At 61.3% G+C, this 26,505-nt stretch overlaps 2 protein-coding genes across 2 annotated transcripts in view; one reads left to right on the top strand and one right to left on the bottom strand.

The window, feature by feature from the left end:
* Tbc1d2b (TBC1 domain family member 2B) overlaps window positions 1-5,252 on the top strand; it is a 72,758-nt gene extending 67,506 nt beyond the window's left edge. Inside the window, 3 exon segments of the mRNA XM_042697761.1 lie at window positions 1,403-1,588; window positions 2,942-3,063; window positions 5,019-5,252. Of these exon segments, the coding sequence (XP_042553695.1) occupies window positions 1,403-1,588; window positions 2,942-3,063; window positions 5,019-5,211 (501 nt within the window). The 3' untranslated portion in view covers window positions 5,212-5,252.
* A 2,997-nt stretch (window positions 5,253-8,249) lies between these two features.
* Window positions 8,250-26,505, bottom strand: part of Adamts7 (ADAM metallopeptidase with thrombospondin type 1 motif 7) — a 38,024-nt gene continuing 19,768 nt past the window's right edge. The window contains 17 exon segments of the mRNA XM_042697776.1: window positions 8,250-8,756; window positions 11,677-11,839; window positions 12,157-12,303; window positions 12,387-12,560; window positions 12,885-13,037; window positions 13,480-14,628; window positions 14,630-14,710; window positions 15,149-15,362; window positions 17,570-17,696; window positions 18,227-18,368; window positions 18,529-18,773; window positions 19,311-19,431; window positions 20,656-20,789; window positions 20,870-21,039; window positions 21,851-21,996; window positions 22,659-22,751; window positions 23,582-23,726. Of these exon segments, the coding sequence (XP_042553710.1) occupies window positions 8,605-8,756; window positions 11,677-11,839; window positions 12,157-12,303; window positions 12,387-12,560; window positions 12,885-13,037; window positions 13,480-14,628; window positions 14,630-14,710; window positions 15,149-15,362; window positions 17,570-17,696; window positions 18,227-18,368; window positions 18,529-18,773; window positions 19,311-19,431; window positions 20,656-20,789; window positions 20,870-21,039; window positions 21,851-21,996; window positions 22,659-22,751; window positions 23,582-23,726 (3,556 nt within the window). The 3' untranslated portion in view covers window positions 8,250-8,604.

Genomic DNA, 26,505 nt, shown 5'->3' with positions numbered 1-26,505 from the left:
CTCAGGAGGCTGAAATCAATAAACCAGCGAAAAGCTAGAAGTGAAGGTATGGCTCAAGTAGTAGAGCACTAGCCCTGAGTGAAAAAGCTCAGAGACAGCACTAGATCCCTGAGTTCAAGCCCCAGGACCAGCACATACACACACACAGATTCAGAATTCTCATGAACTCAGTGTTCAGAACAAGCAAAAGAAAACATAAATGCATAACCCGGGCTGTAAGGCATGGGCAGGGGTGTGGTGGGGAGTGTGGGCCAAGGCTCACACCGCTGGGCAGAGCTGGCTCTCCCTCCTTGGAGCTGTGGCCTCACATCACTTAGCTTAGCAGCCCCGTGCCTCAGTTTCCCCACCTGTCAAAAGAAGTAGCTCCCCCTCTTGAATTGTTGGAGGTTAAATTCAGATGATTTATTGAACGAGTTTAATGGGATTCCCAGAACATTCCAGAAACTTGGTATAAGTTGTTCTTGTAGTAGGCATGAGGGGAAGACCTTAGAAGTGTGTGGACTTGGAAAAGACCCTGCATCACTTCATCACAACAACTCAGTGGAGTTTTTTTTTTGTACTGGACCTTGAACTCAGAGCACAGACACTGTCCTCCAGCTTTTTCACTCAGGACTGCTGCTCTATCACATGTCCACTTCCGGCTTTTTGGTGGTTCATTAGAGATGAGAGTCTCATGGACTTGCCTGCTCAGGCTGGCATCAAATTTGATCCTCAGATCTCAGTCTCCTAAGTAGCTGAGGTTACAAGTGTGAGCACCGGTGCCTGGCTTAAGTGTAAATTCTAAGGCAGTTTTCTCCTCACTACACGCAGGGAAGGTAGAAATGCGGAAATATCAGAAAGTACTGATAGAAAATAAAATTTTTAAAAACTGTAGACTCAAACTCAAGAACATATGGAAATGGGAGCTAAAGTTTCAGTTGGTATATAAGTCCACATTACACTGTAGCCTAACTATTTTAATCCTTTACCCCCTTCGCCTATCCCCCCCTTTTTTGCCAGTCCTGCTGCTTGAACTCAGAGCCTGGATGCTGTCCCTTAGCTTCTTTTGCTCAGTGCTAGCACTCTACCACTTGAGCCACAGAGCCACTCTGGCTTTTTCTGTGATCAGTTGGAGATAAGAGTCTCACAGACTTTCCTGCCCAGGCTGGCTTTGAACTGCGATCCTCAGATCTCAGCCTCCTGAGTAGCTGGGATGACAGGTGTGAGCCACGGAAGTCCCGATTTCCCAGTGCATTGTGAGCACAGGCGCTGGCCTGAGGTGGCTGACCCTTCCCATCCCCCGCCCTGTGACTAGGACGTCCCCAAGTGGACACCCAAGGTACACCAGCAGTGTGAGGCCTGCAGCCCTCGGGGCCACCCAGCCAGGCTTCTGCTGAGCCCCGGTCTGCCCTTGGTTGCCCAGGTGGACCAGCGTGTGTTCCGAGACCTCCTGGGGGAGAAGCTGCCCCGGCTGCACGCCCACTTCGAGCAGCACAAAGTCGACTTCACCCTCATCACGTTCAACTGGTTCCTGGTGGTGTTTGTGGACAACGTGGCCAGTGACATCCTCTTTAAGATCTGGGACTCCTTCCTCTATGAAGGGCCAAAGGTGGGTGTGTGCAGCTCGGCGTGGCTCAGTTCAGATCCATGTGCATGTGCCACTGCAGCCAATTCTCCCTGGAGCTCAGAAGGTCCCCCCAGTGCCAAGGCACTGCCGGTTGGGTATGCATTTGGAGGTCTTGCCAAAGGGCATTAGTTTATCTTCTGGCCAGGTGCCAGTGGCTCAGGCCTGTAATCTCAGCTACTCAAGAAGGCTGAAATCTAAGGATGGTGGTTCAGAGCCAAAAGTCTGTGGAGACTCCAATTATCCACCAAAAACAGAACAAGAGTAGAGCTGTGGCTCAAGTGGTAGAGCACCATCCTTGAGCAAAAGAAGCTCAGGCACCATGCCCAGGGCCTGAGTTCAAGTCCACTGGGAAACAGTGGCTCACACCTGTAATCCCAGCTATTCAAGGGGCTGAGCTCTGAGGATTGAGGTTCAAAGCCAACCCAGGTAGGAAAAGTCTGTGAGGCTCTTTATCTCCAGTGAACCAGCAAAAATCCAGAAATGGGGCTGTGGTTCAAGTGGTAAAGGGTCAACTTTGGGAAAAAAGCTCAGGGATAGCATCTAGGCCCTGAGTTCAAGCTCAAGAGGGTGTGAGGGCTGGGAATGTGGCTTAGTGGTAGAGTACTTGCCTGGCATGCATGAAGCCCTGGGTTCGATTCCTCAGTACATATACACAGAAAAAGCCAGAAGTGGCGCTTAGGGACAGCATCCAGGCCCTGAGTTCAAGCCCCAGGACTGCCCCCCCCCCCCAAAAAAAAATTTGGTTGGACTCCAGTAAATGTCACTTTCCAAAATGACAGCACAGCTTGGCATGGGCCACCAGGGCCCTTAGATGTGGAAAAGCCTTTTTTTGGGGGGGAGGGGGGATCCGGTTGTAGGGCCTGAACTCTGGGCCTGGGCGCTGTCCCTCAGCTCTTCAGCTCAAGGCTAGCGCTTTACCACTTGAGCCACAGTGCCACTTCCAGCTTTTTCTGCTTATGTGGTGCTGAGGAATCGAACCCAGGGCCTCATGCATACAAGGCAAGCGCTCTACCACTGAGCCACCTTCCCAGCCCTGGAAAAGCCTTTTGCTGCAAAGCTTCCAGAGGTCCATTCCACTCACATGGAGTGCCCCAAAGACAAGTCAGCAATGTACCAAGTCTCTTCCACCACGCTGGGAATCGGTAGCTGAGGTTGAGCTTGCTGGTTGAGGTGGGTTCCACCCCTGGAGACGAAGCTCTTTCAGCTGAGACTTACATAAAGATGCCGGCTGTGCACAGCCCTCCTTCGGCCCAGGAGGAGGCCTGCAGCTCCAACTCCAGAATGGCACTAGGCCATGGTACGCCTCTGCTCACACCTTGCCTTGCCTTCCCACAGGTTATTTTCCGCTTCGCCCTGGCGCTTTTTAAGTACAAAGAAGAGGAGATCCTGAAATTACAAGATTCCATGTCCATCTTCAAATACCTCCGGTACTTCACGCGCACCATTCTTGATGCAAGGTACACGGAGCCTGTGGGGTCCTGACCATCCTTCCCAGCTGTCCTTGCGTTTTCCAGCTCAGAGCCCAGGGGGGAGGGAATGCCCTTCCAGGCCGAGGTGGACATAGGTGGCAGAGGCGGCCATGGACGCCGCTCCCAGCTTCCTGGAGGTCATGGCTACTCTTAAGGATCTTCCGCTGGGGCGGGGTCTTCAAGATGGCTTCCGTTTTGTCCATACACTAACAATAGTGACCTGGCTGTGGTGGGTGAGGAAGGATATCTGAGCAGGAAGCTTGCCCTGAAGGACAGTCGCTTGGCCCAGGTTCAGCCTGGTCCAGCCACCTAGTGTGACTCCAGAGATGTCTTTCTGCCAACACTGCCCCGCCCTAACCATGCTCAGCGAGGCCTCCCGGCCTTCTGTCCTGTTCCCCAGCTTGGCCCCGCATGGCCCCACAGCGCCACCTTGTGAAAGGCTCTGGCAGCAGCTTTCCCTCGGCTTGATTTATTTGTTTGCTTATTTTAGTCAGTCCTGGGGCTTGAACTCAGGGCCTGGGCACTGTCCCTGAGTTTTTGGGCTCAAGGCTAACACTCTACCATTTTGAGCTACAGTGCCACTTCTGGTATTTGCGTGGTTCACTGGAGGTAAGAGTCTCATGGCTTTTCTTGGAACTGCAATCCTCAGATCTCAGCCTCCTGAGTAGCTGGGATTACAGGCATGCGCCACGGTGCCCAACTGCCTTTGGCTTTAGAAAGTCAGGGTCACTTGAGCAGCACCCTGGGCCTGCCTCTTCTGGAGCCCCATGATTTACTACACCCCCACGCCAGTGCAGGACAGCATTGGTTGGCCTTACAAAGAAGTAACAGGGCCTTCTATAGCCAGGTTATGTTTGGGAGCGGTTAGAGACTGCAGGACCAAGCATTCAGGACATGTCCCCTCTCCCCTGGATGCCATCCTGGGCCAGTGTCCCGCCCCACCGGAGAACGTGAACAGGTCTGTTGAGTCGCTAGTGTTCACTGTGTGGCCAAGGAGCGGGGCTCTGGGGAGCCTGTGACGCATAGGTACAAGGGAGAAAAGTCTGCTTGTGTGAGCTGCTGTGCCAAGCTCCCAGCCAGCCCGTGGTCCTCCGGATCACCCTGGGCTGGATCAGCAGAGCTGGGTACCGGGAAGCCCTTGGGGGTCACTGCGGCCGGGCCTGCCCTAAGCTCCAGACTCTGCCAGCCTAGAACCCATGGAGAGCTTGGCTTTCGGGTCCTTTACTCTCAGATCCACAGTGGGCATGCGGCCACGCCCAGATCCCTGCTGTGACAGGCAGGCCACGCCCCCATCCGGGGTCCTGGGCAGACAGGCCCTGCTTGGGGCCACCATCGCAAGTCAGTGTTGCAGGCTGGCGCCGGGGAGCACAGGAGGGCAGACCTGCTCTCCGCAGAAACCTCAGCTCTGGAGTTTTGTTGTCTTTTTCTTAGTCATTTTCTTAGTCTTTTTCTTAAACTCAGGGCCTGGCACTGTCCTTGACCTCTTTTTGCTCAAGGCTAGCCCTCTGCCACTTGAGCCACAGCCCCACTAATGTTTTTTGAGTGGCTCATTGGAGATGAAAGCCTCCTGGGCTTTCCTGCCTGGGCTGGCTTCGAACCCTAATCCTCAGATCTCAGCCTCCTGAGGAGCTTCAATGACAGGCGTGAGCCATGGCGCCTGGCTCTGTTCCTAGTCACAGCTAGCCAGTGCCAGCTTGTGGGCACGCTGCCGCATGTGGAAAGCTTCATTATCACTTGGCACCAGGGTGTGGTGGGGCCCGCTGTGCACGAGTGTCGACATTGTCTCCACACCTGCCACGCTGGCCTCGGGGTCTGCCATGACCACCGCTCCTTCCGCTCCGGTCCCTGGCCCCGTGCAGCTCGGGCCTGGCCTCGGGCTCGGGCCTGGCTGTGTGAGGGCGGGGCGCGGCTCACCCGCTCTGTGCCTTGCGTTTGTCCCGCAGGAAGCTGATCAGCATCTCCTTTGGGGATCTGAACCCCTTCCCCCTGCGCCAGATCCGGAACCGGCGCGCCTACCACCTGGAGAAGGTGCGGCTGGAGCTCACGGAGCTCGAGGCCATCCGCGAGGACTTCCTGCGCGAGCGCGACGCCAGCCCCGACAAGGGCGAGCTGGGCAGCGACGAGGAGGACTCCTGACCGCCCGCCGCGGCCCAAGCGCGGGCGCCCCGTCCCCTCCCCGCCCTCCGGGACCTGCGGGCGGCGCCGCGGCCACTCCGTGTTTACACACCGGCCCCGCCACGTCCATCCGCAGCTTGCGACGGCGGCCCGCACACACGGCCGCCCGGGCGCGGCGGGCTGCGGCTCCGTGGAGCCTGGCTGGAAGGCGCCCTGTTCATAACCGGAGCCCTGGCCGGGTACGCACTGCCGCCCGCGGCCCCCCGTCCCGGGCAGGGCCGGGCCCCAGCCACGGGGGGGGGGCGGAGCCGGGGCCCCCCGTCCCGGGCAGGGCCCCAGCCGCAGGCCGGGCGGAGCCGGCGATGCCCGCGCCCCGCACAGTGTTTCTGGAACTCGGGAGACGCGATCGCGGGTTGGAGAGAGCGCCAGGATGAAGCGTGGGGGCGTCCCCGGCCTTTTCCGGGCCGCGTCGCCCAGCCCGGTTCTAGCCCGGGCTCCAGGCGCTTGGGAGGCGCGCCCTCCGCCGGAGACCCGAGGCTGCAGCCTGGGGACCCCTGGCTAGAGGAGGGCCGGGGCCTCAGCGGGCTCCAGCTCAGCTCCTCCCAGGAAACGCGCCGTCCTGGGCTCCAGCGGCGCCCGCCAGCCTGCCCCGGATTCCCCAGCACCACCAAAAAATTGCCAAAAACCCTGCGGTGGCCACGGCCGGACGTCCCCCATTCTCCGGTCCAAGGCCCAGATGGAAGGGCTGGGCCACGTCCAGCAAGGCCAGGCCGGAGGGGGCCGCCCCGGGTGGGGCGGGCAGGGAGATGCCCGCTTCATTCCACGGTGTTTTCTGTTGATACTTTTGTATATTTTTCACTACAGTTTATATTTTTATAGGCTATTTTATCAAGGTTGTCACAGATACAAGTATTTTCTATACCGAGTTCTGTCTTATGTGCACCCCTCCCATATGTGTACAGCCAAGCGCCTGAGTGCTTCCTTCCGTCCCTGCCACCCTTTCCTCAGCCTCCAGCGGTGACCCTCACGTCTGCTCACCCCAGGTGGCCATGGTGCTACTTGCAGTTGCATTGGCCGCTGAGACTGCAGATGGCTCGGTGGCTTGGAGCCATGGAGGCTCCATCTGGCAGCTGGGTACAGGAGGTGGCCAGGCCGAGCCTGGTCTGGCTTCTCCCCCAGGGCCCAGTGCCCCACCCTGCTGGACAGCATGAAGCCTCCAGGCGGCGCTGCCGGGCCATGCTGGTCTTTTCTATCTCAGCAGCCTCTTTGATGATCTTCAAAGTTTGGAAATGTAAAGGGAGAAATAAATTCATTTGTAGAACACTCTGCCTTGAGCCGCAATTATGGTACCTGCCAGCCCCCTCCCGCCAAACCTGTGTCCCTGCCCTGTTTTGTTTATGTTTGTGCCAGTCCTGGGGCTTAAACAGCCTACATGCTGTCCCTGAATTTTCTTGCTCAGGGCTGGCGCTCTACCCCTTGAGCCACAGCTCCATTTCTGACTTTTTGTGGTTCATCAGAGGTAAAAGTCTCACACTTTCCTTCTCTGGGCTGGCTTTGAATCACAATCCTCAGCTCTCAGGTGGGATTACAGGCGTGAGCCACTGCCTCCCTGCCCTGGTTGTAATGGGGCAGAAGGCACTGGCAGCCGTGGTCGCAGGGGTCCCTGGGAACTCTGGGAGCAGGGGCCACAGGAACCGGTTTGGAGTCCCTCCTCCCCCACCCCCAGCAGAGGACGGCACCATGCCAGCCTGAGTCACGGCATGTTTGCCCATGTTTGCCGCTGTCTTGGCTGCCAGCACGGGCCCAGCCACCCCAGCCCTCACTGGAAAAACACAGGATGATTAAGACCAAGTGTCCCCACGGAGGGGAGCGGGCAGCTCGCCCTGGGCTCCTGGGCAGCAGCAGGGCCTGGAAGCCTTGTCTCCCCTCCCTGGGACAGAGGTTCAAGGTGCCTGTGGGCTTAAGCGGCCCCATACAAGTCAAAGCAGAGCCAGGACTCCAGCACGCTGCTACTATCCTAGATGCTGCTCCTCATTCCAACAGCAGCCAAGACTGAGCCCTAGGAGGCCATTGCTCGGAGCCTGGGTCCCCAGGGCACTTCTGACACACTCCCATCAGCACCGTCATTGGCCCCTGAGATCCTGAAAAACAGGTGCTGGGAGCCCCAGCTCTGAGCAGGCAGCAGCTGGCCCTGCTCCTGTCCCTTTGTCCACCCCTCGCCATTGCTCCACAGGGACCCTCCTCCTCAAAGCACCCATCTCCCAGCTGCTCCCTTTAGGACACCCAGCTTGGCTACTCGGGGCGGGCTTTCACTGGTGGAGAAGGGCTGGCTGGGCAGATGCTGGTAAGCTGGCCCCAACCCTAAGCCAGAGGAAGAAGGTGACAGCTCCCGCCTGTCATCCCAGCTACTCGAGGCTGAGATCTGAAGATCATGGTTCAAAGCCAGCCCAGGGAGGACAATCCTTGAGACTCATCTCCAGTAAAGCAGCAAAAAGAAGAAATGGAGCCATGGGTCAGGTGGCAGAGCATCAGCCTTGAGTGAAAAAGCTGTGAGTTCAAGCCCCAAGAGTGATGTACACACACACACACACACACACACACACAGGCAGGGCACGCTGGAGCCAGCGGGGGGTAAGGCTGGCCATTCTTTGCACCCTTGGGGCAGAGGAGCAGGCTGATGCCCGGTCAGCGTGCCAGGGGAGTCCCTGCAGCAAGGGATGGCACTCCTGCTTAAGACTGCGTGAGACTGGATCCTCCAACCTCGCCTGGGATGGGGGTGGTGGGGAGTCCAGTGGGGGGAATGTCAACAAGGACACAGCCCCCTGGACCTTCCTGACCCCCAGTTCCTGCTGCTAGATGGCCCACACCCCCCAGACCTTGCCCACTTGGACTGGGCACCCCTCTCTGCCCCCAGTGATCAGGCACAGTGCACAGGAAAGGGGAAATGTCTGCTTAAGACCCCCCTCCCCACATCCATACGAAGCCAAGAACAGTAGATGCTCATTTATGTAAAATTAATAATAATAACAATAATAATAATAATAATGGTTGCCCAAAACTGTTAGAATAAAAAAATAAGTTTTTGAGGGGGAGAAGGGTCCCCGCACCGGTGGGTGGGGGCGGGGTGAGCACCAGGGGTCGCAGGGCAGGGCCCGCGGCAGCGCTGAGGTCAGGGTGGCAGTCAGTGTGTCCTAGAGGGGTCAGTGCATCCTGGCGACGGTCAGTGGGTCCTCGCAGTGGTGTGTCCTGGGGCTGTCAGTATGTTCTAGCGCTGGTCAGTGCATCCTGGGGCAGTCAGTGCGTCCTCTCAGGGGTCAGTGTGTCCTGGCGCCATCAGTGCATCCTCGCGGTAGTCAGTATGTCCTAGTGGTCGGTCAGTGCGTCCTGGCGGTTGGTCGGTGTGTCCTGGTCTGGTCAGCGGCGGGTGGCGCGCTGGCGGCCGCGGGCGCCGTAGCTGGGCACTGGGCAGGTACGGCAGCACTGGGCACGGATGCTGGGCAGTGCACAGCGGCCAAGCAGGCGCAGGGTCTCGCAGAAACCGAATGATAGGCGATCATGATCACAGCCTGGCGGCGGAGGAACAGGGGTCAGAAAGCTGGGAAGGCAGCTCAGTGGCAGAGTGCTTGCCTTGTATGCATGAGGCCCTGGGTTCGATTCCTCAGCACCACATAAGCAGAAAAGGCTGGAAGTGGTGCTGTGGCTCAAGTGGTAGAGTGCTAGCCTTGAGCTGAAGAGCTGAGGGACAGTGCCCAGGCCCAGAGTTCAGGCCCCATGATCCACAAAAAAAAAGGGGGGGGGGAACTCCCAGATAAAGGATCCCTTGGATTTCTATTCATGATGTCTTTCCTACCAGGCCAGCCTGGGGGTGACAGGTGGGTCCCACAGCTTCCTGCTGGGTTCCCTGTCTCCCACCTCATCTCTTGACACAAAGGACTTCAGACTCCCAACCCTGACCAGCCATGAGGAAAAGGGAGGGGCCTGTTGTGGTGACATCATCACCACCAGCCCCACCTCTGATCACCCCTGATACCAGAAGAACCTGACTCAAAACTGAGTGCTTCCTAGAATCTCCCTTCACCTTGGGGGCCAGCTCAGCCTCTGCTTCTGGGTCACAGGCCAGAGCCCAGCCCCATCTGCCAGGCCAATCTCCCTGCCTCATTTTAATTATCTATTTATTTATGTGCCAGTCATGGGGCAACAGCTCAGGGCCTGGGTGCTGCCCCTGAGTTTGTTTTTTTTTAAATGCCTTGAGCTCTATTGCATCTTTTTGCCGATTCATGGCAGATAAGAGTCTCACAGATTTATCTTCCTGATTTTGGCTTTGAACCATGATCCTCAAATAGCCTTCTCAGTAGCTGGGATTATAGGAGTTAAGCAATTATAATTGCCCAGCAAACCTCCCTACTTCTCATCTGAGCAGTAAAGCCCCAGGAGTGGGTCATGACCAAGGCCACCCAGAACACTGGGGCCCCAGGGACTGAGTGTGGCCCACCTGGAGAGAGAAAGGCTACAGGCAGTCCCACACAAGCTGAGGCTCTTCTGCCTTCTGCCTGGTCATTATTAGAGCTATTTTGGGAGATGACTGTGTTCCCAGCCCCCTGGCCTCGTTCCCAGCCCTGCTGCTACTGCTGATGTGCCGCTGTGGCTTCCGGGCCTGCTCACTCCAATAGATCCCCAGGGGAAGGGGGAGCCAGCCCTGGATCTGGGGACATCCCTTGGCCTGGCAGAGGGCATGGAACAGCAGGCAGCCTCTGCCACCCTGGGTGGAAGCAGAGGATCCAGACTCTAACCTCTCAGGCCACGCCCAGTTCCCTCCAGCAGTGACCACAAACAAACACACACACACACAGAGGAAGTGTGGATACAACCGGACATGTCAGCTGCCTTGGCCTCAGTGATCAACATGTTCTGGATTTTCCAGAATTTCCAAATATCCTGACACTGTTCTACACATCATCCAAAAACATCCTGGCCAGTAGCTCACCCCTATCACCTCAGGAGGCTGAGATCTGGAGGATCACAGTTCATTGCCAGCCCACTCAGGAAAAGTATGTGATTCTTATCTCCAATGAAACAGCAAAAAACTGGAAGTGGTAGAGTGTCTCAAGTGAAAGCACCAGCCTTGAGTGAAAAAGCCAAGCAAGAGAGTAAGGCCCTGAGTTGAAGCCCCAGGACTGGAACACACTTTAAAAAAAAATTCTGAGCATTCTAGGGTCTCAGGACACCAGACTCCACTGTGTGCCAGTACCTAGCTTGGTCACGCCAGGAGGCATTGTATTTCTGGGGCAGATGCAAAGGTTAGACTAGAGCAGCACGAGAAGGTGCAGGTAGCTGGCCTTCGCGGGACTCTGAGGTGACAGGATTTGAACCATGAGGGCTATCTCTGGGGGACGGCTGCCAGCAGCCAGGGGGGCGGGGGCAGATCTGCGCAGGAACCAGCCTGGTAGCTGTGGATGGAGGGGACAGAGACAGCTCTTCACATACAATGCCAGGCCACTGGGTTTCCTCAACTGGCACAGGTGACCCTGAGCTCTGACTCTGCAATGGAGAATGACAGGCACCACCAGGCAAGAGCAACAGCTCCTTCCCTGAGCAAGCCCCGGTACCAGGCAGTGCCAGGCTCCTCACCACAACTCACTGGAAAAAGATTGTTGGGTTTTGTTTTTGATATTTTTGTGTGCTAGTCTTGGTGCTTGAACTGTGAGCTTGGGTGCTGTCCTTGGGCTATTTTTTGCTTAAGGCTGGTGCTCTACCCCTTGAGTCACAGCTCCACTTCTGGCTTATTTTGGTAATTTATTGGAGATAGGTCTCACAGGGCTGGGAAGGTGGCTCTGTGGCAGAGTGCTGGCCTGGCACGCGTGAAGCCTTGGGTTCGATTCCTCGGTACCAGCGCCAGAAGTGGCGCTGTGGCTGAAGTGGTAGAGAGCTAGCCTTGAGCAAAAGCAGCTCAGGGACAGCGCCAGGCCCTGATCTCAAGCCCCAGAACTGGCAAAAAAGACAACAACAACAAAAAAGTCTCATGAACTTCCTGCCCGGGCTGGCTCTGAACTGCGATCCTCAGAGCTCAGCCTCCCGCGAAGCCAGGATCACAGCATGGGGTTTGGGGAGCGCGTATGTGTGTGCGTGTGGGACCTGAACTCAGGGCCGGACGCTCCCCCTGGGCTCCCCACTTGACTCCGCTCCCGGGACGGGGCCGGGCCGGTGCCTGCCGTGAGCGTTGCAGGCCCAGAGCCGGAAACGGCCCAAGGCCACAGCTGGAAAAGATGCCCAGGTGCGGCTTCGGCCGGCAGGAAAGACGCGGGAAACAGGACGGGCCCGGCGTCGCCTCGGCCCCGCCCCCGCCCGGCCGCGGGGTGACGTCACCGCACCGCCTCGGCCCCGCCCGGCCGGTGACGTCACCCACGCCGCCGCAGCGGCCTCAAAGCACGCGAGGCCCCGCCCCCGCCGCGCCCCGCCCCCCCGCCGCGCCCCGCCCCCCGCACTCACGTGGGAGCTCCCCCGCGTCACAGTCCTCCGTGCCGCAGGGCCGCGAGCTCTCGGGCCAGGGCTCGTGGCTGCAGAGCTCGCCGTCCTCCTCCCGCAGCCCAGTGCGCGTGTTCACGCATCGGACCAGCCGCCGCTGCGCGCCGCCGCCGCAGGGGGCTGAGCACTGCGGGGCGGGGGAAGAGGGGAGGGAGGTGCTCAGTTCTCCAGCGCGGCCCCCCGGCCGGCCCCGCCCCGTCCCGGCGGCCCCGCCCCTCCTCGGCCGGCCCCGCCCCACGGCCGGCCCCGCCCCGTCGGCCCCCGCCCCGCCCCTCCTCGGCCGGCCCCGCCCCCGCCCCGCCTCAGGTAGGCCCCGCCCCGGCCGGCCCCGCCCCGCCCCGGCAGGCCCCGCCCCACGGCCGGCCCCGCCCCCTCCGGCTCGGCTCCGCCCCGCCCCCGGCAGGCCCCGCCCCGCCCCGCCCCGCCCCGCCCCGCGGCCCTCACCTGGCCCCAAGGCCCCACCACCCACTGCGTGCAGGGGTGCGTGTTGCAGGGCTGGGTGGAGTTGGGCCTCGCCGCCTCCTCGCACAGCCCCGGCTCCGGGCAGGTCACCAGGCGCTGCTGCTCGCCGCCTCCGCACGCTTCCGAGCACTGCGAGGCAGGGGAGGATGGAGGATGGCGGAGGGCGGGGGGGCGGAGCCGGGGTCCCCCGCCCCCAAGTCCCGGGGCCTCACCTCCCTCCAGGAAGAGATGTACCAACTGAGGCAGGGCTGGGTCCCGCAGGCCTGGCCGGCCGGGGGCTTGGGGGGCCCCAGCTGGCAGTGGAACGGCCGCAGGGGCCGCAGGTCCCGCGTGTCCACGCACTGCACGTCCCGCACCGAGGAGCCTCCGCCACAGCTCCTGGAGCACTGGGAACCGAGCGCAGATGTGAAGGGGAAGCCGACCACCCCGGGGCCAGCCTGTTATCCCAGCCCCTCAAAGAGGCTGGGAGCTGAGGATCTAGCTTCAAAGTCAGCCTGGGGAGGCAAAGTGTGAGCCTCTCCAGTGAGCCACCAGAAAACCAGAAGCGGAGCTGTGGCTCACGGAAGAGCGCCAACCCTGAGTGGAAAAACTAAGGCACCCAGGCCCTGAGTTCAATCCCAGTTCAGACCCAAAAAATCAGGACTGATTGAGGGCAGAGGTCAGAGCCGGCGGGTCTGGGATGCGGGCCACGCCTCGATACCCTCACTCACCTTACTCCAGTTGCCCGCGTGCCAGGCAGCACAGGGCCGCAGGTGGCAGCGGCGTGCGGGCTGGGGCCGGGCCGTGAGCGGGCAGTCCTCATCCCGGCCCGAGCTGCAGCCCACCAGCCTCCAGGATGCGCCCAGGCCACAGGTGGTGGAGCACTGCAGGACACAGAGGCACCATGAGCACTGATGGCCCTAGCCCTCCAGGCCCCCAGAGCCTGGGCACCAGCCCAACGCTGCTGGCTGAGGCTGAGCCAAGCCACCGCCCCACTTCTGGGCCTGTCTCCTTGTTCGCAAGACTGTTTGCCCCTGCACTTCCCAAAGACGCTGAGGAGCTGGGCATCCGTGGCTCAGGCCTGTAATCCCAGCTACTTAAAGGATTGCAGTTCAAAGCCAGCCTGAGCAGCTGTTAATTCCAATTAATCAGCAAAAAGCTGGAAGTGTAGGTGTGGCTCAAGTGATAGAGGGCCAGCCTTGAATGTAAAAGGCTCAGGGACAGCCCCCAAGGCCTGGGTTCAGGCCTGGTGCGTGTGTGTACCCACACACCCCTCCCTCCCCACCCTCCCCCTCCTCTCTGTCCTCCCCGGCATGCACCACGTGCCTGGCTCCAGTTCCCCACCAGCCAGATGGCGCGGCCAGGGCTGCTGTTCCGGTCCCTGCCAGGCTGCGCTTCGGGGGCATTGCTGCTGTAGAAAACGTTATCAGGAGTCACTGTGGCCAGCAGCCCGGGGTTCAGGGGCTCCTCGAAGCCTGGGGGTGTAGGGGGGCCGGGGGGCCCTGGACTCAAGGCAGTTGTCCAGGACAGGTGCTCAGGTCCAGACAGCACCGTGGGAAGGAAGTTCGATGGCTCAGCCAGTCCTGGCACTGGAAGGAGGGGGGCCTCCAGCTCCGTGGGGTGCGCCATGTCCCCAGTCTCTGAGCCAGTGGGAAGAGGAGAAGCCACGCCCCTGGTGGGCCACGCGTCACTGGGTGGAGGTGCCAGGTCCTCCTCCAGCCAGGGGTCCCCGGCCCCTGTCCCCAGCTGCATCCTGTCAGGACTCGGGGAGGAATGGGTTGAAGAGGTCTGCGTGGGGAGGGGGTGTCCAGGCAGGGGGAGCACCCTGGGGCCTGGGGTGCCCTCTGGGTCCTCAGGGCTCCACGGCGGGGGGCGTGGCAGGGGCTGGCCATCCTCCCTCACTAGCGGCTCATCCAGGCTGGGAGGGGCAGCTGGCGTGTTTGCATCGTTGACCAAAGCAGGGGGCCAGGGGGCTCTGGGGAGTTCAAGATCGGGGGTCCCCATGGGGGCCTCGTCCTCAGACAAGAAATTGGTCAAAGGAACATTCCTGGGGGCCTGCTCCAAGGGCGGGGAGGGCGAGGGGCCAGGTCCTCCTGGCTCTGACTCCTCGGTTCTAGAAGGTTCTTGGGTAGGCCTGGTGGTGGGCAGGTGCATCTGGGACGCGGCCGCCTGGGGCTCCTCGGAGGGGCCGTAGGACAGGTCCTCGTGGAAGTTGATGAAGTTGTAGTCGTAGTAGAAGTCATCCACAAACATGGGTGCGGGCAGGCCCGGGTCGGGGGCCACGCCAGCCTCCCCAATGGCGTTGCCGATGGCCACCGTGGGGCCGGGCCTGGGGGCGCCATGGCCCGGGATGAAGTCCACCTCGTTGAAGAGCTCGGAGCTGGGGAAGCCGCTGGCCGAGCCCTCGGGGTCGGGCCTGTCCGGGGGGCGCGGGCAGGGCGGCCCGGGGCAGATGGCCTCCTGAGCAGGGCGGTCGGCGGGGGTCGCAGGGGGAGCTCGTGTCGTTGGTGCAGAGCACTTCCCGGTGCCGGATTCCAGTCCCGCACGTCACTGAGCACTGGGGAGGCCGGGGCGGAGTGTGGGTGAGCACGGGCCACCAGCCAGCGCCCCGCTGCCCGGCCCCAGGCCAGGCCCAGCCAGCAAGACCAAGCTGTGGGGCCGGTGGCCGCACCTGTCACCCCAGCTCCTCAGGAGGCTGAGACCTGAGGACCACGGTTCAAAGCCAGCCTGGGCAGGAAAGTCTTTTGAGACTCATTACCAGTGAACCACCAAAAGCCAGAAGTGGCGCTCAAGTGGTAGAGAATCAGCCTTGAGCAAAAGAGCTCAGGCTCAGGCACAGGGCGCAGGCCCAGAGTTCAAGCCCCACGACAGACAAAAACACAAGATTTGGGGGTGAAGGATGGCCCAGGACTCCAGGCTGTGAGGACTCTGAGGGGCTCCAGGGGAGAACGGAGGGGGGCCCAGGCCTGGGGGGGGGGGACGGGGCTGCACTCACCTGAGACCAGTTGCCCACGGCCCACGTGGCGGGGCAGGCGAGGTGGCGGTTGCAGGGGGTCTCGGCGGGGGGCGGGGGCAGGGGCTCGCAGGCCGCGGGGGGCAGGGCGCTCTGCTCGTCCAGCCCGATGCTGCGGAGGCACAGCACGGCCCGGCGGGACACGCCTCGGGGTCCGCAGGAGCGCGAGCAGGGCTGCCACTCCCCGGCCCACCACCTGACGGGACACGGGGCGTCAGGAGATGGCGGCTCCCAGGGCAGGGGCAGGGCAGGGCAGGGCAGGGGCAGGGCAGGGCAGGGCAGGGCAGGGCAGGGCAGGGCAGGGGAAGGGCAGGGGAAGGGGAGGGCAGGGCAGGGCAGGGGCAGGGCAGGGCAGGGCAGGGCAGGGGCAGGGGAGGGCAGGGCAGGGCAGGGGCAGGGGCAGGGGAGGGCAGGGCAGGGGCAGGGGCAGGGCAGGGCAGGGCAGGGGCAGGGCAGGGCAGGGCAGGGGCAGGGCAGGGGCAGGGGCAGGGCAGGGCAGGGGCAGGGGCAGGGCAGGGGCAGGGCAGCAGGCAGGGCAGGGCAGGGCAGGGGCAGGGGCAGGGCAGGGCAGGGCAGGGCAGGGGCAGGGCAGGGCAGGGGCAGGGCAGCAGGCAGGGCAGGGCAGGGCAGGGGCAGGGCAGGGCAGGGCAGGGCAGGGCAGGGGCAGGGCAGGGGCAGGGCAGCAGGCAGGGCAGGGCAGGGCAGGGGCAGGGGCAGGGCAGGGCAGGGCAGGGCACGGCAGGGCAGGGCAGGGCAGGGGCAGGGCAGGGGCAGGGCAGGGCAGGGGCAGGACAGGGCAGGGCAGGGCAGGGGCAGGGCAGGGCAGGGCAGGGCAGGGGCAGGGCAGGGGCAGGGGCAGGGCAGGGCAGGGCAGGGGCAGGGCAGGGCAGGGCAGGGGAGGGCAGGGGCAGGGGAGGGCAGGGCAGGGCAGGGGCAGGGCAGGGCAGGGGCAGGGCAGGGCAGGGCAGGGGCAGGGGCAGGGCAGGGCAGGGCAGGGCAGGGGCAGGGCAGGGCAGGGCAGGGGCAGGGCAGGGGCAGGGGCAGGGCAGGGCACGGCAGGGCAGGGCAGGGCAGGGCAGGGCAGGGCAGGGCAGGGGCAGGGGCAGGGCAGGGCAGGGCAGGGCAGGGCAGGGCAGGGGCAGGGCAGGGCAGGGCAGGGGCAGGGGCAGGGCAGGGCAGGGCAGGGGAAGGGGCAGGGCAGGGGCAGGGCAGGGGCAGGGCAGGGCAGGGCAGGGCAGGGGAAGGGGCAGGGCAGGGGCAGGGCAGGGCAGGGCAGGGCAGGGCAGGGGCAGGGCAGGGCAGGGGCAGGGGAGGGCAGGGCAGGGCAGGGCAGGGGCAGGGGAGGGCAGGGCAGGGCAGGGCAGGGCAGGGCAGGGCAGGGCAGGGGCAGGGGCAGGGCAGGGCAGGGCAGGGCAGGGCAGGGCAGGGGCAGGGCAGGGCAGGGCAGGGGCAGGGGCAGGGCAGGGCAGGGCAGGGGAAGGGGCAGGGCAGGGGCAGGGCAGGGGCAGGGCAGGGCAGGGCAGGGCAGGGGAAGGGGCAGGGCAGGGGCAGGGCAGGGCAGGGCAGGGCAGGGCAGGGGCAGGGCAGGGCAGGGGCAGGGGAGGGCAGGGCAGGGCAGGGCAGGGGCAGGGGAGGGCAGGGCAGGGCAGGGCAGGGCAGGGGCAGGGCAGGGCAGGGCAGGGCAGGGGCAGGGCAGGGCAGGGCAGGGCAGGGGAAGGGGCAGGGCAGGGCAGGGCAGGGCAGGGGAAGGGGCAGGGCAGGGGCAGGGCAGGGGCAGGGGCAGGGGAGGGCAGGGCAGGGCAGGGCAGGGGCAGGGGAGGGCAGGGCAGGGCAGGGCAGGGCAGGGCAGGGCAGGGCAGGGCAGGGGAAGGGGCAGGGCAGGGGCAGGGCAGGGCAGGGCAGGGGCAGGGCAGGGCAGGGCAGGGGAAGGGGCAGGGCAGGGGCAGGGCAGGGCAGGGCAGGGCAGGGCAGGGGCAGGGCAGGGCAGGGGCAGGGGAGGGCAGGGCAGGGCAGGGGCAGGGGAGGGCAGGGCAGGGCAGGGCAGGGCAGGGGCAGGGCAGCAGGCAGGACAGGGCAGGGCAGGGGCAGGGGCAGGGCAGGGCAGGGCAGGGCAGGGGCAGGGGCAGGGGCAGGGCAGGGGCAGGGGCAGGGCAGGGCAGGGCAGGGCAGGGCAGGGCAGGGCAGGGGCAGGGGCAGGGCAGGGCAGGGCAGGGCAGGGGAAGGGGCAGGGGCAGGGCAGGGCAGGGCAGGGCAGGGCAGGGGCGGGGCAGGGCAGGGCAGGGCAGGGCAGGGCCAGGGCAAGTCTAGGGCCATGCTGGCTCCCTGTCCCTTGCGCTGGGCTCAAGCAGAAATAAGAGACCCAGAGAGGGGCCTCTGGAATAGTATCAGGATATTGGGGTTCACCTGGGGGGGCAGGGGTCCCCGCTGCATGTCCTCTGGAGGTCATCGGGCCGCTCCGTGGGGCCGCAGTGGTCCTCGTCCACCAGCGCTGCCTGCTGCCCCACACAGTGCACACGCTGCCTCTGTGTGCCTAGCACCACCAGGGACTCAGCCACGCCTGGCAAGCACCCACACCACCCTTGCCACCCAGGATGGGCACCGCTCCCCCCCCCCCCCTCGCCGCCGCCCCTCAGATGCCCAGAGGCAGAATCGAGAGGTTACAGGCTGGAGGCCCAGCCCCACCGCTGCCCGAAAACCTCAGGGCCATTCATGTGGCCTCCAGACCTCCACAGCCTGTGAAGCAACACTAACAGAGCCCAGCCCTGGGGCTCACGCCTGCCACCCCAGCTACTCGGAGAAGGCTGAGATCTGAGGATCAAGGTTCAAAGCCAGCCAGGGGTGTGGGGCACACAAACCTAAGACATTTTTTCTCTGCCAATAAACCAGCAAAAACCGGTAGTGGAGGTGCAGCTCAAGTGGTAGAGCACCAGCCATGAGCCACAAAGCTAAGTGACAGTGCCCAGGCCTGACTCTGAGCCCCAGTCCACACACGTACAGTGGCCTTGCAGTAAGGAGCGGCGTCCGGGGTCACACCCCTGCAGGCCCGGCCGGGCCCCTCACCTGTCCCGCACGTGACCGTGCACGGGCTCCACGGCCCGTAGTGCCAGGAGAAGTTGGGTGGCTGCACGTCGCTGGCACCGTCGGCCTCTCTGTGGATGGTGTACTCATAGTGTACCCCAGGATTGCTCTCCTGGAACAGAAGCTAGGGAGGACAAGAGGGAGGAGAGGGATCCCCTGCGCGACGCTGAGAAGCTGCCATAGCCCAGCCCACACTGGGAACTGCTGCCCACCACGGGCCCATTTTACACACGGGGAAACTGAGGCTGAGGGTTCCCCCTCCCCAGATCCCCAGGACCCCTCACCTGAATCCAGATGGGCTCGCTGGTAGGGCCTGGGGCCGTCAGGTTCTCCTGGTGGCCTGAGCGCGCGTAGGTGAATGCAGTGCCCGCCACGTGGTAGACCCCATTCCACTGGATGGTCCAGCCGCCGTTGAGGAAGTACTTGTCTGGATCCTCGCTCCGAAGGGCCAGGAAGTTGGCAGCCTCAGCCACCTCCTGGATGAGGATCTCTCGGGCTCCAGCAGGAATCCGCCCCACATCCACGTACCCTGCCGGCCAGAACCATGTACTGTGTACCCTGGTGGCTCACGCCTGTCATCCTAGCTACTCAGAAGGCTGAGATCTGAGGATCGCAGTCTGAGGCCAGTCCAGGCAGAAAAGGCCAAGAGATTCTCATCTCCGATGAACCAACAAAAAGCAGAGCTGTGGCTCAAGTGGTAGAGTGCTAGCCTTGAGCACAAAAAGCTGAACCAGCGTGTAAGGACCTGGGCTGGGCACCAGTGACTCATGCCTGTCATTCTAGCTACTCAGGAGGCTGAGGTGTGAGGATCACAGTTCGAGGCCAATCAGGGCAGGAAAGTCCGTGAGACTCTTTATCTCCAATGAACCACCAAAAAACCAGAAGTACAGCTGAGGCTGTGGCTCAAAGTCATAGAGCCCTAGCCTTGAGCAAAAAAAAAAAATCTCAGGGACAGTGCCCAGGTCCTGAGTCCAAGCCCCACAACCGACAAAGTAAAAGGAGGTGGTCACAAGGTTAAGAGCATCCCCTTCTTTCCTCCTCCCCCCGCCATAGCCCCTAGCCCTACCCAGGCCCTCGGCGTCCTCGAACATCTTGCTCACGGTGTGGCAGGTGGAGCCGTTACCACGGCAGACGCCACAGCGGTCCTCCACCGCGCCTGAGTCGATCTCGAAGTCGCAGCCCACGTTCTGCACACACACAGCACAGACACCCTGTATCTGCACCGCCCGCCTGCCCCGCCCACAGCACTGTGCGCGGGGAGGGGCCTGCCAGGCCCAGGAGCCGGACATGGGGTCCTCCCTCTGGGCCTGACCCTGCACAGCCCTACTGCCTGACCCCACATGAACCCCATTCCTGTGAGCCCCAAATGTGGAAGATGGATGCTGGTGACTCATGCCTGGCATCCTAGCTACTCGGGAGGCTGAGATCTGAGGATCGCAGTTCAAAGCCAGCCCAGGCAGGAAAATCTGAGAGACTCTTATCTCCAATGAACCAGCAAAAAGCCAGAAATGGAGACGTGGCTCAAGTGGTACAGCAGCAGCCGTGAGTGGAGCAAGCTAAGCAAGAGCATGAGGCCAAGTCCAAGCCCCAGGAAACACACACACACACACACACACACACACACACGGACGAAACCATGGCTGGAAACACAAGCAGGCAAGGGTGTGCAGCGCTGTCACTAGACACAGGAACAATGCCACCCATGTGGGTGCCAGCGGCTCACGCCTGCCATCCTAGCTACTTAAGGTTGCAATCTGAAGACCGTGTTCAAAGCCAGCCCAGGTGACTGGCATCTCCAGGGAACCAGCGAAAATGTGGAAGTGGAGCTGTGGCTCATGTGGTAGAGCATCAGCTTGAGAAACAACCACCACAAGCCAAGAGTACAAGGTCCTGAGTTCAAGTCCCAGGACTGGCACTAATAAAGATGATGATGATGGTGATGGTGATGGTGATGATGGTGATGATGATGATGGTGATGGTGGTGATGGTGATGATGGTGGTGGTGATGGTGATGATGGTGATGGTGGTGATGGTGATGGTGGTGATGGTGATGATGATGATGATGATGATGATGATGATGATGGTGATGATGATGATGGTGATGGTGGTGATGGTGGTGATGGTGATGATGATGGTGATGATGATGATGGTGATGGTGGTGATGGTGATGGTGGTGATGGTGATGATGATGATGATGATGATGATGGTGATGGTGGTGATGGTGATGATGATGATGATGTGTTCTACCCACACAACACTCCCGCACCCAGAGTCGTGCGCCACCCTTTAACCCCTTCCTGATGGGGAAGAGGCCCCTGGGCTGGAGTGGGAGTTCTGGGTTGGTATTTGGGGAGACAGTGTGTGGGGGTTCGGGGTCTGGAGTTCGGGGGCCCCCTGCTCCCCGGGCAAACCTTGCAGATGCCATTGATGCAGAGGTCGCGGCCGGCGCGGCCAGGGTAGCAGGGCGTGCCGTCAACCACGGCGTCTCGAAGCTTCTCGGCGAAGTACTCCTTGGCAGGTCGGCAGTGCAGCTCACAGGGGTGCTCTGGGGGTGCAAGGGGGACTCGTCACGGGGGGCGGGCGGCTGGGGGGGGCAGCCAGGGCATGGGGGGGCCCTGGACTCACCGTCATTCACCACTGGCACCCACGCGTGCAGCTGGCCCTTATAGACCCTGGAGTCGAACTGGCTGCACTGCACTTGGCGGAAGGAGGGGTAACCGGGGGGACAGGCCTGCAGGCTGCACAGCCGGGAGCGCTTCCGCTCCCCCACGCAGTACTTGCCCTCGTACTTGGGCCTGTGGGGGTGGGGGAGAGGGAGAAGAGCCAGGAGGCCTAGATCTGCACCCCTTTATTTATTACTACACCCCATCCCTAAACCGAGGCCCAAGGAGGAGGCAATGGGGAGCCCAGGCGCTCTGGGTCAGTGTCCGCCACTACAGAAGGGACTCAGAGGCTGGGACTCACAGTGGAGATGAGGGCTGTTGAGAGCCTGCTGCATCCTCACACTTGCTCTTGGTGGCAGCGCCCTGGGCCGGGTCTAGAGGAAGCCCCGGCCAGGCCAGGAGCCAGGGACACGGGGTGCACACCGCAGCCCAGCCTGACTCCACTGAAGCCCAGGGCACAGGAAAGGGCCTTGCCTCACTGAGTCCGTGTACACCCTCGCTTGAATGGTAGGGAGGGGATTTGAGCGCTTAAGATTTCTGAGGCCCAGGATAGAAGGACGAACCACGACCCTCTCCTGCCTCGCTCCGGCCAACCGCCTCCCACGAGTCTCACTTGTCCCTGGCTGCAACGGGGTCAGCAGCAGGGAACACTTCAGAGACACTGCCCCAGGCCAAGTGCAGTGGCTCACGCCTGTAATCAGGAGGCTGAGATCTGAAGATGGCAGTTCAAAGCCAGCCCGAGCAGGAAGTCCACCAGGCTCTTGTCTCCAATTCATCAAAAACCAGAAGCGGAGCCTTGGCTCAAAGTGATAGGAGCATTAGCCTTGAGCCCAAGCCCTGAGTTCAAGCCCCACAACCAATCAAAAGAAATTCCCTGGGAGTGGTCCCCTGCGTCTGGCTGGCGGCCTCTGCCGGGTCCCACAGGCCGCCCAGCCGCACTTACACGGGCTGAGTGCACTGCCGCTCCGCGCTCTGCACACCCACACCGCAGCTCCTCGAGCACGCAGACCAGGGGCTCCAGCCAGACCAGCCGCCGTCCACCGCCTTGGGCTCAAAGCCCACCGGGACGCACTCCCCGTTGAGACACCACTGCCGAGACACGGAGGCAGAACAAGCCCGGTCAGTCACACTCTAGTCAGAACAAGGAGGGGCTCACGCCTGTCCTCTCGGCTACTCAGGAGGCTGAGATGTGAGGATCTCAGTGCGAAGCCAGCGGGGCAGGAAAGTCCGTGAGATTCTTATCTCCAATGAACCAGCACAAAGCTGGAAGGAGAGCTGTGGCTCAAGTAGTAGAGTGCCAGTCTTGAGGAAAAGAGCTCAGGGACAACGGCCAGGCCCCACCAACAACAAGAAAATTAAAAAAAATAGCTGGGCACTGGTGGCTCATGCCTGTCATCCCAGCTACTCAGGAGGCTGAGATCTGAGGATCACGGTTCAAAGCCAGCCTGGACAGGAAAGTCTGTAAGACTTATTTCCAATAAACTACTAGAAAACCAGAAGTGGCACCGTGGCTCAAGTGGTAGAGCGCTCGCCTTGAGCTGAAGAGCTGAGGGACAGCGCCCAGGCCCAGAGTTCAAGCCCCATGACCGACAAAATAAATAAGTGAAAGAAAAATCGAGCACCTGCTTTCTGAATTGAAAATACACAGGACGTAAGACAAATGAAGGCTGGCCCTGGAACAAAGCACAGCAGGAATTGAAGCTCCCCCAGGCCCGTGATCCCCCCAGATCATGGGCTGCAGCGCCTCCTACCTTCTCTTCTCCACACTGGGTGCCGTCCACGGCCGCGTCCAGCTTAGAGTGGCAGGTGGTCCCCACAGAGCACCAAAGGGTGTGGCACACGTTCTGTGAAGAGCAAGCACAGGCCATTGCCACGCCCCCTGCCCACCCCACCCCACCCACCACTCAAGGCTGGTGCTCTACCACTTGAGTCACCTCCCCACTTCCGGCTTTTTGGTGGTTCACTGGTGACTCCAGGCGAGCGCTCTACCACTTGAGCCTCAGCGCCACTTCTGGTTTTCTGGTGTCTTATTGGAGATAAGAGTCTCATGGACTTTCCTGCCAGCGCTGGTTTCGAACTGTGATCCTCAGATCTCAGCCTCCCTGCCTCCAATCTTCTGTACCTTTTCCATCTCCAGTCCCGTCTCAAAGCTCCAGCCACGAGGTGTCATGGGAGCTCTGAGTGGGACTTGGAGGACAGATACCACCCCTCCCAGGGCTTAGGAGATTCGCACTCCGGTCACCCCACCTCAGGTGGAACTTTTATCTTCCCCAGCTAGCTGAGAGTCTAGCCTGAGTGCCCCCATTAGTAAAATGATTGACTCAGACTGACTCTAGCTGAGCTCTGGAGGCTCACGCCTCTCATCCTAACTACTCAGGAGCCTGAGATCTGAGGATCATGGTTTGAAACCAGCCTGGGCAGCAAAGTCCATGAGACTCTTATCTCCAATGAGCCACCAGAAAACTGGAAGTGGCGCTGTGGCTCAAGGTTAGAGCGCTCGCCTGGAGTAAAAGAGCTGAGGGACAGCGCCCAGGCCATGAGTTAAAGCCCCATGACTGACCAAAAGCAAAGAAAGCAGTGTCTTCTAGGTTGGTTTCCAGAGGCTGCCCCTGCCACCCTGGCCCCAGCCCCAGCCACTCCCCTCCACGCCCCAGCCCGCCTGCGCCCCACTCACATCCATGTCGCTGCAGAAGGAGGAGAAGCCCCCGTACTGCAGGCGGCACTGGTGGCTCACGTCGTACAGGACGCCGGGTGGCACCGAGGGGAAGCGGATCACGTCCTTGGCGGGAGGGTCGTCCAGGCACGCACCCCACCCGCGGCTGGAGATGGCAAGGAGGACGCATGAGGGCCTGTGCTGGGGTTACGGCAGGGACGCCACGGAGCCCAGGGAAGGGGGGCCCCGGGTGGGGGTGGGGGGCGAGAGGGGCCCGCAGGAAGGCCTCTGCACTGGAGAACTCCAGCCAGGAGCCTGTCACCCCAGCTACTCAGGAGGCTGAGATCTGAGGATCGTGATTTGAAGCCAGCCTGGGCAGGAAAAGTCCAGGAGACTCTTCTCTCCAATGAACCAACAAAAAGCCAGAAGTGGAGCTGTGGTTCAAGTGGTTGAGCACCAGCCTCGAGGGAAACATGTTAGGGACAGTATTCAGGCATTGAGTTCAAGCCTCAGGACTAGCGTGTGCCTGCGCATGCTCACACACACACACGCACACACACGCACACACACACTCTCTCTCTCTCTTTCATGTTAACAGCAGTGTGTATACTGGACAGCCGGCAGCTGGCCTTTCCTTCCGCTGGCCGGCTCACCACCCCATTGCATGCCCCAGATGTCTGCGGCGGCCGGCCCTTCCCCGAGTGGCCCTTCCCCGAGTGCTAATTATAGCAGCTCAGAGCAGCCGGTGGCCGTAACTGCAGGAAGCCCATTGTGTCCTCCGCACGGCATAGCGCCACTGGCCAGCTGTGCGCCCGCGCCCGCCCTGCCCGGTTCTGGACGTGGAGTTGCTGGATTGGGGTGGGGGGAGGGGGAATCCAAGGGAAGTGAACACCCCCCGCCCCTTAAGCCCTCCTCAGTCAGGCTCTGGGACTCCCTCAGGCCAGAGCGGACAATGCAGGTGTTGAACCGCCCTCCCCCACCCCATCCGGGGACTCCCACATGCAGAGAGCTTCCTCAGGGCCCACTCCACCTCTCTCCACGCCCTGATCACCCCCGGGGTCACACTGACCACGTGGGATCGTGCTGACCATCTCCAGGGACACGGTCACATTGACCACCCGGGGTCACGCTGACCACCCCAAGGTTACCACAGGCCCCTTCTAGAACCCCATGTGCACTGGTGCCCATCCTCACAGGCTGGAGAGCCCAGATCCAGTCGTGTGTAGATCAGTGAGGTGTGCCGAGCAGTCTTAGTTCTTTATTTCTTTAGTTTTGGTGCCAGTATTAGGGAAGGCTTGAACTCTGGGCCTGGGCGATATCCCTCAGCTCTTCAGCTCAAGGTTAGCGCTCTACTATTGAGCCACAATGCCACTTCTGGCTTTTTCTGTTTATGTGGTGCTGAGGAATCGAACCCAGGGCCTATGCACGCGAGGCAAGCACTCTACCACTGAGCCACCTTCCCAGCCCGGTCCCTCAGCTTTTTGCTCAAGGCTAGCTAGGATGCTACCACTTCAGCCACAGACAGCTCCACTTCTGGCTTTTTGCTGGTTAATTGGAAATAAAAGCCTGACTCTGTGTGTGTGCACGCGCGCATGTGCACATATGTACACACACATGTGTGCATCAATTCTGGGGATTACACTCAGGGCCTAGACACCATCTCTGAATTTTTGAGCCACACCTCTATTTCTGGTTTTCTGGCGATTAACTGGATAAGCGTCTCCTGGATTTTCCTGCCCAGGCTGGCTTGGAGCCATAATCCTCAGACTTGTCTCCTGAGTAGCTGGGATTACAGGCTGATAGACAGAGAGTTGCTGGGATCTCAGAAAGCGCCCCTGTCCCCAGGCGTTGAGCTCACTTGATCATTTCCCCATTCTCTCTGGGTCCAGCCTGTTTCTAGCTGCAGCCTCTGCAAGGAGACAAAGCTTGGGAGGGAGACAGGTGCTCCTGTGCCCATCCCTTCCTTCCACCTGCCACCTGAGCCAAGGTCATGGAGCTGAAGACTGAGAGCCATGGTCATAGAGCCAAAGGCCATAGAGCTGAAGACCTACAGCCACAGGCATAGAGCCAAGGTCATGGAGCCAAAGTCATGGAGCTGAAGACCTAGAGACAAGGCCATGGAACTGCAGTCATAGAGCTAAAGTCATGGAGCCGAGGCCGTGGAGCCGAAGACCTAGAGCCATGGTCATAGAGCCAAAGGCCATGGAGCTGAAGACCTACAGCCACAGGCATAGAGCCAAGGTCATGGAGCCAAAGTCATGGAGCTGAAGACCTAGAGCCAAGGTCATGGAGCTGAAGTCACAGAGCCAAAGTCACAAAGCCCAGGTTCACAGGGACAGGGGAAGGTGTGGCCTAACCAACAGGAGGTGGTTTTCTTCCTCTGCCTACAGGCTCCAGGCTCTGAGAGGCTCTGGGTGGCCCAACCTCTCAGTTTCTCCCTCCTACTGACGTCAAGCTCTGGGCCAAGCCCCTGTACATTCCAACAACTGAATGAAGAAATGAGCTTGTGTAGCTGCCAGTCCCCGGGTCAGCGGCAGCCTGGGTGGGGCGGCTAGGAACAAACCCTAAGGGTATTTGGGGTGCCCGCTATTATGAATTCACAGTGGATCTGGGAGTGGGGGGAGATGCTTCCCCTTCAGCCTCCCCTAGGACTCAAGTTTCTGTGAGAAGTCACTTGGTAATGGTAAAAAAAATAAAAATAACAGCAGAGCTGGGTACCGGTGGCTCAGGCCTGTCATCCTAGCTTCTTAGGAAACAGATCTGAAGGTCATGGTTAGAAGCCAGCCCAGGAAAAAAGTCTCCTTGAGACTCTTATCTCCAATTAACCATTCAAAACCCAGAAGTGATGCTGTGGCTCAAAGTGGTAGAGCACTAGCCTTGAGCACAAAGAGGCTCAGGGACAGGGCTCATACCCTGAGTTCAAGCCCCACAACCAACAACAACAA

Source organism: Dipodomys spectabilis, unplaced genomic scaffold, assembly GCF_019054845.1.
Source record: "Dipodomys spectabilis isolate Male_0828 unplaced genomic scaffold, ASM1905484v1 ptg000228l, whole genome shotgun sequence".
NCBI classification, from domain to species: Eukaryota; Metazoa; Chordata; class Mammalia; order Rodentia; family Heteromyidae; genus Dipodomys; species Dipodomys spectabilis.
The sequence above is the reverse complement of the archived record's forward strand: the minus strand, read 5'-3'. Positions and strand labels throughout refer to the sequence as shown.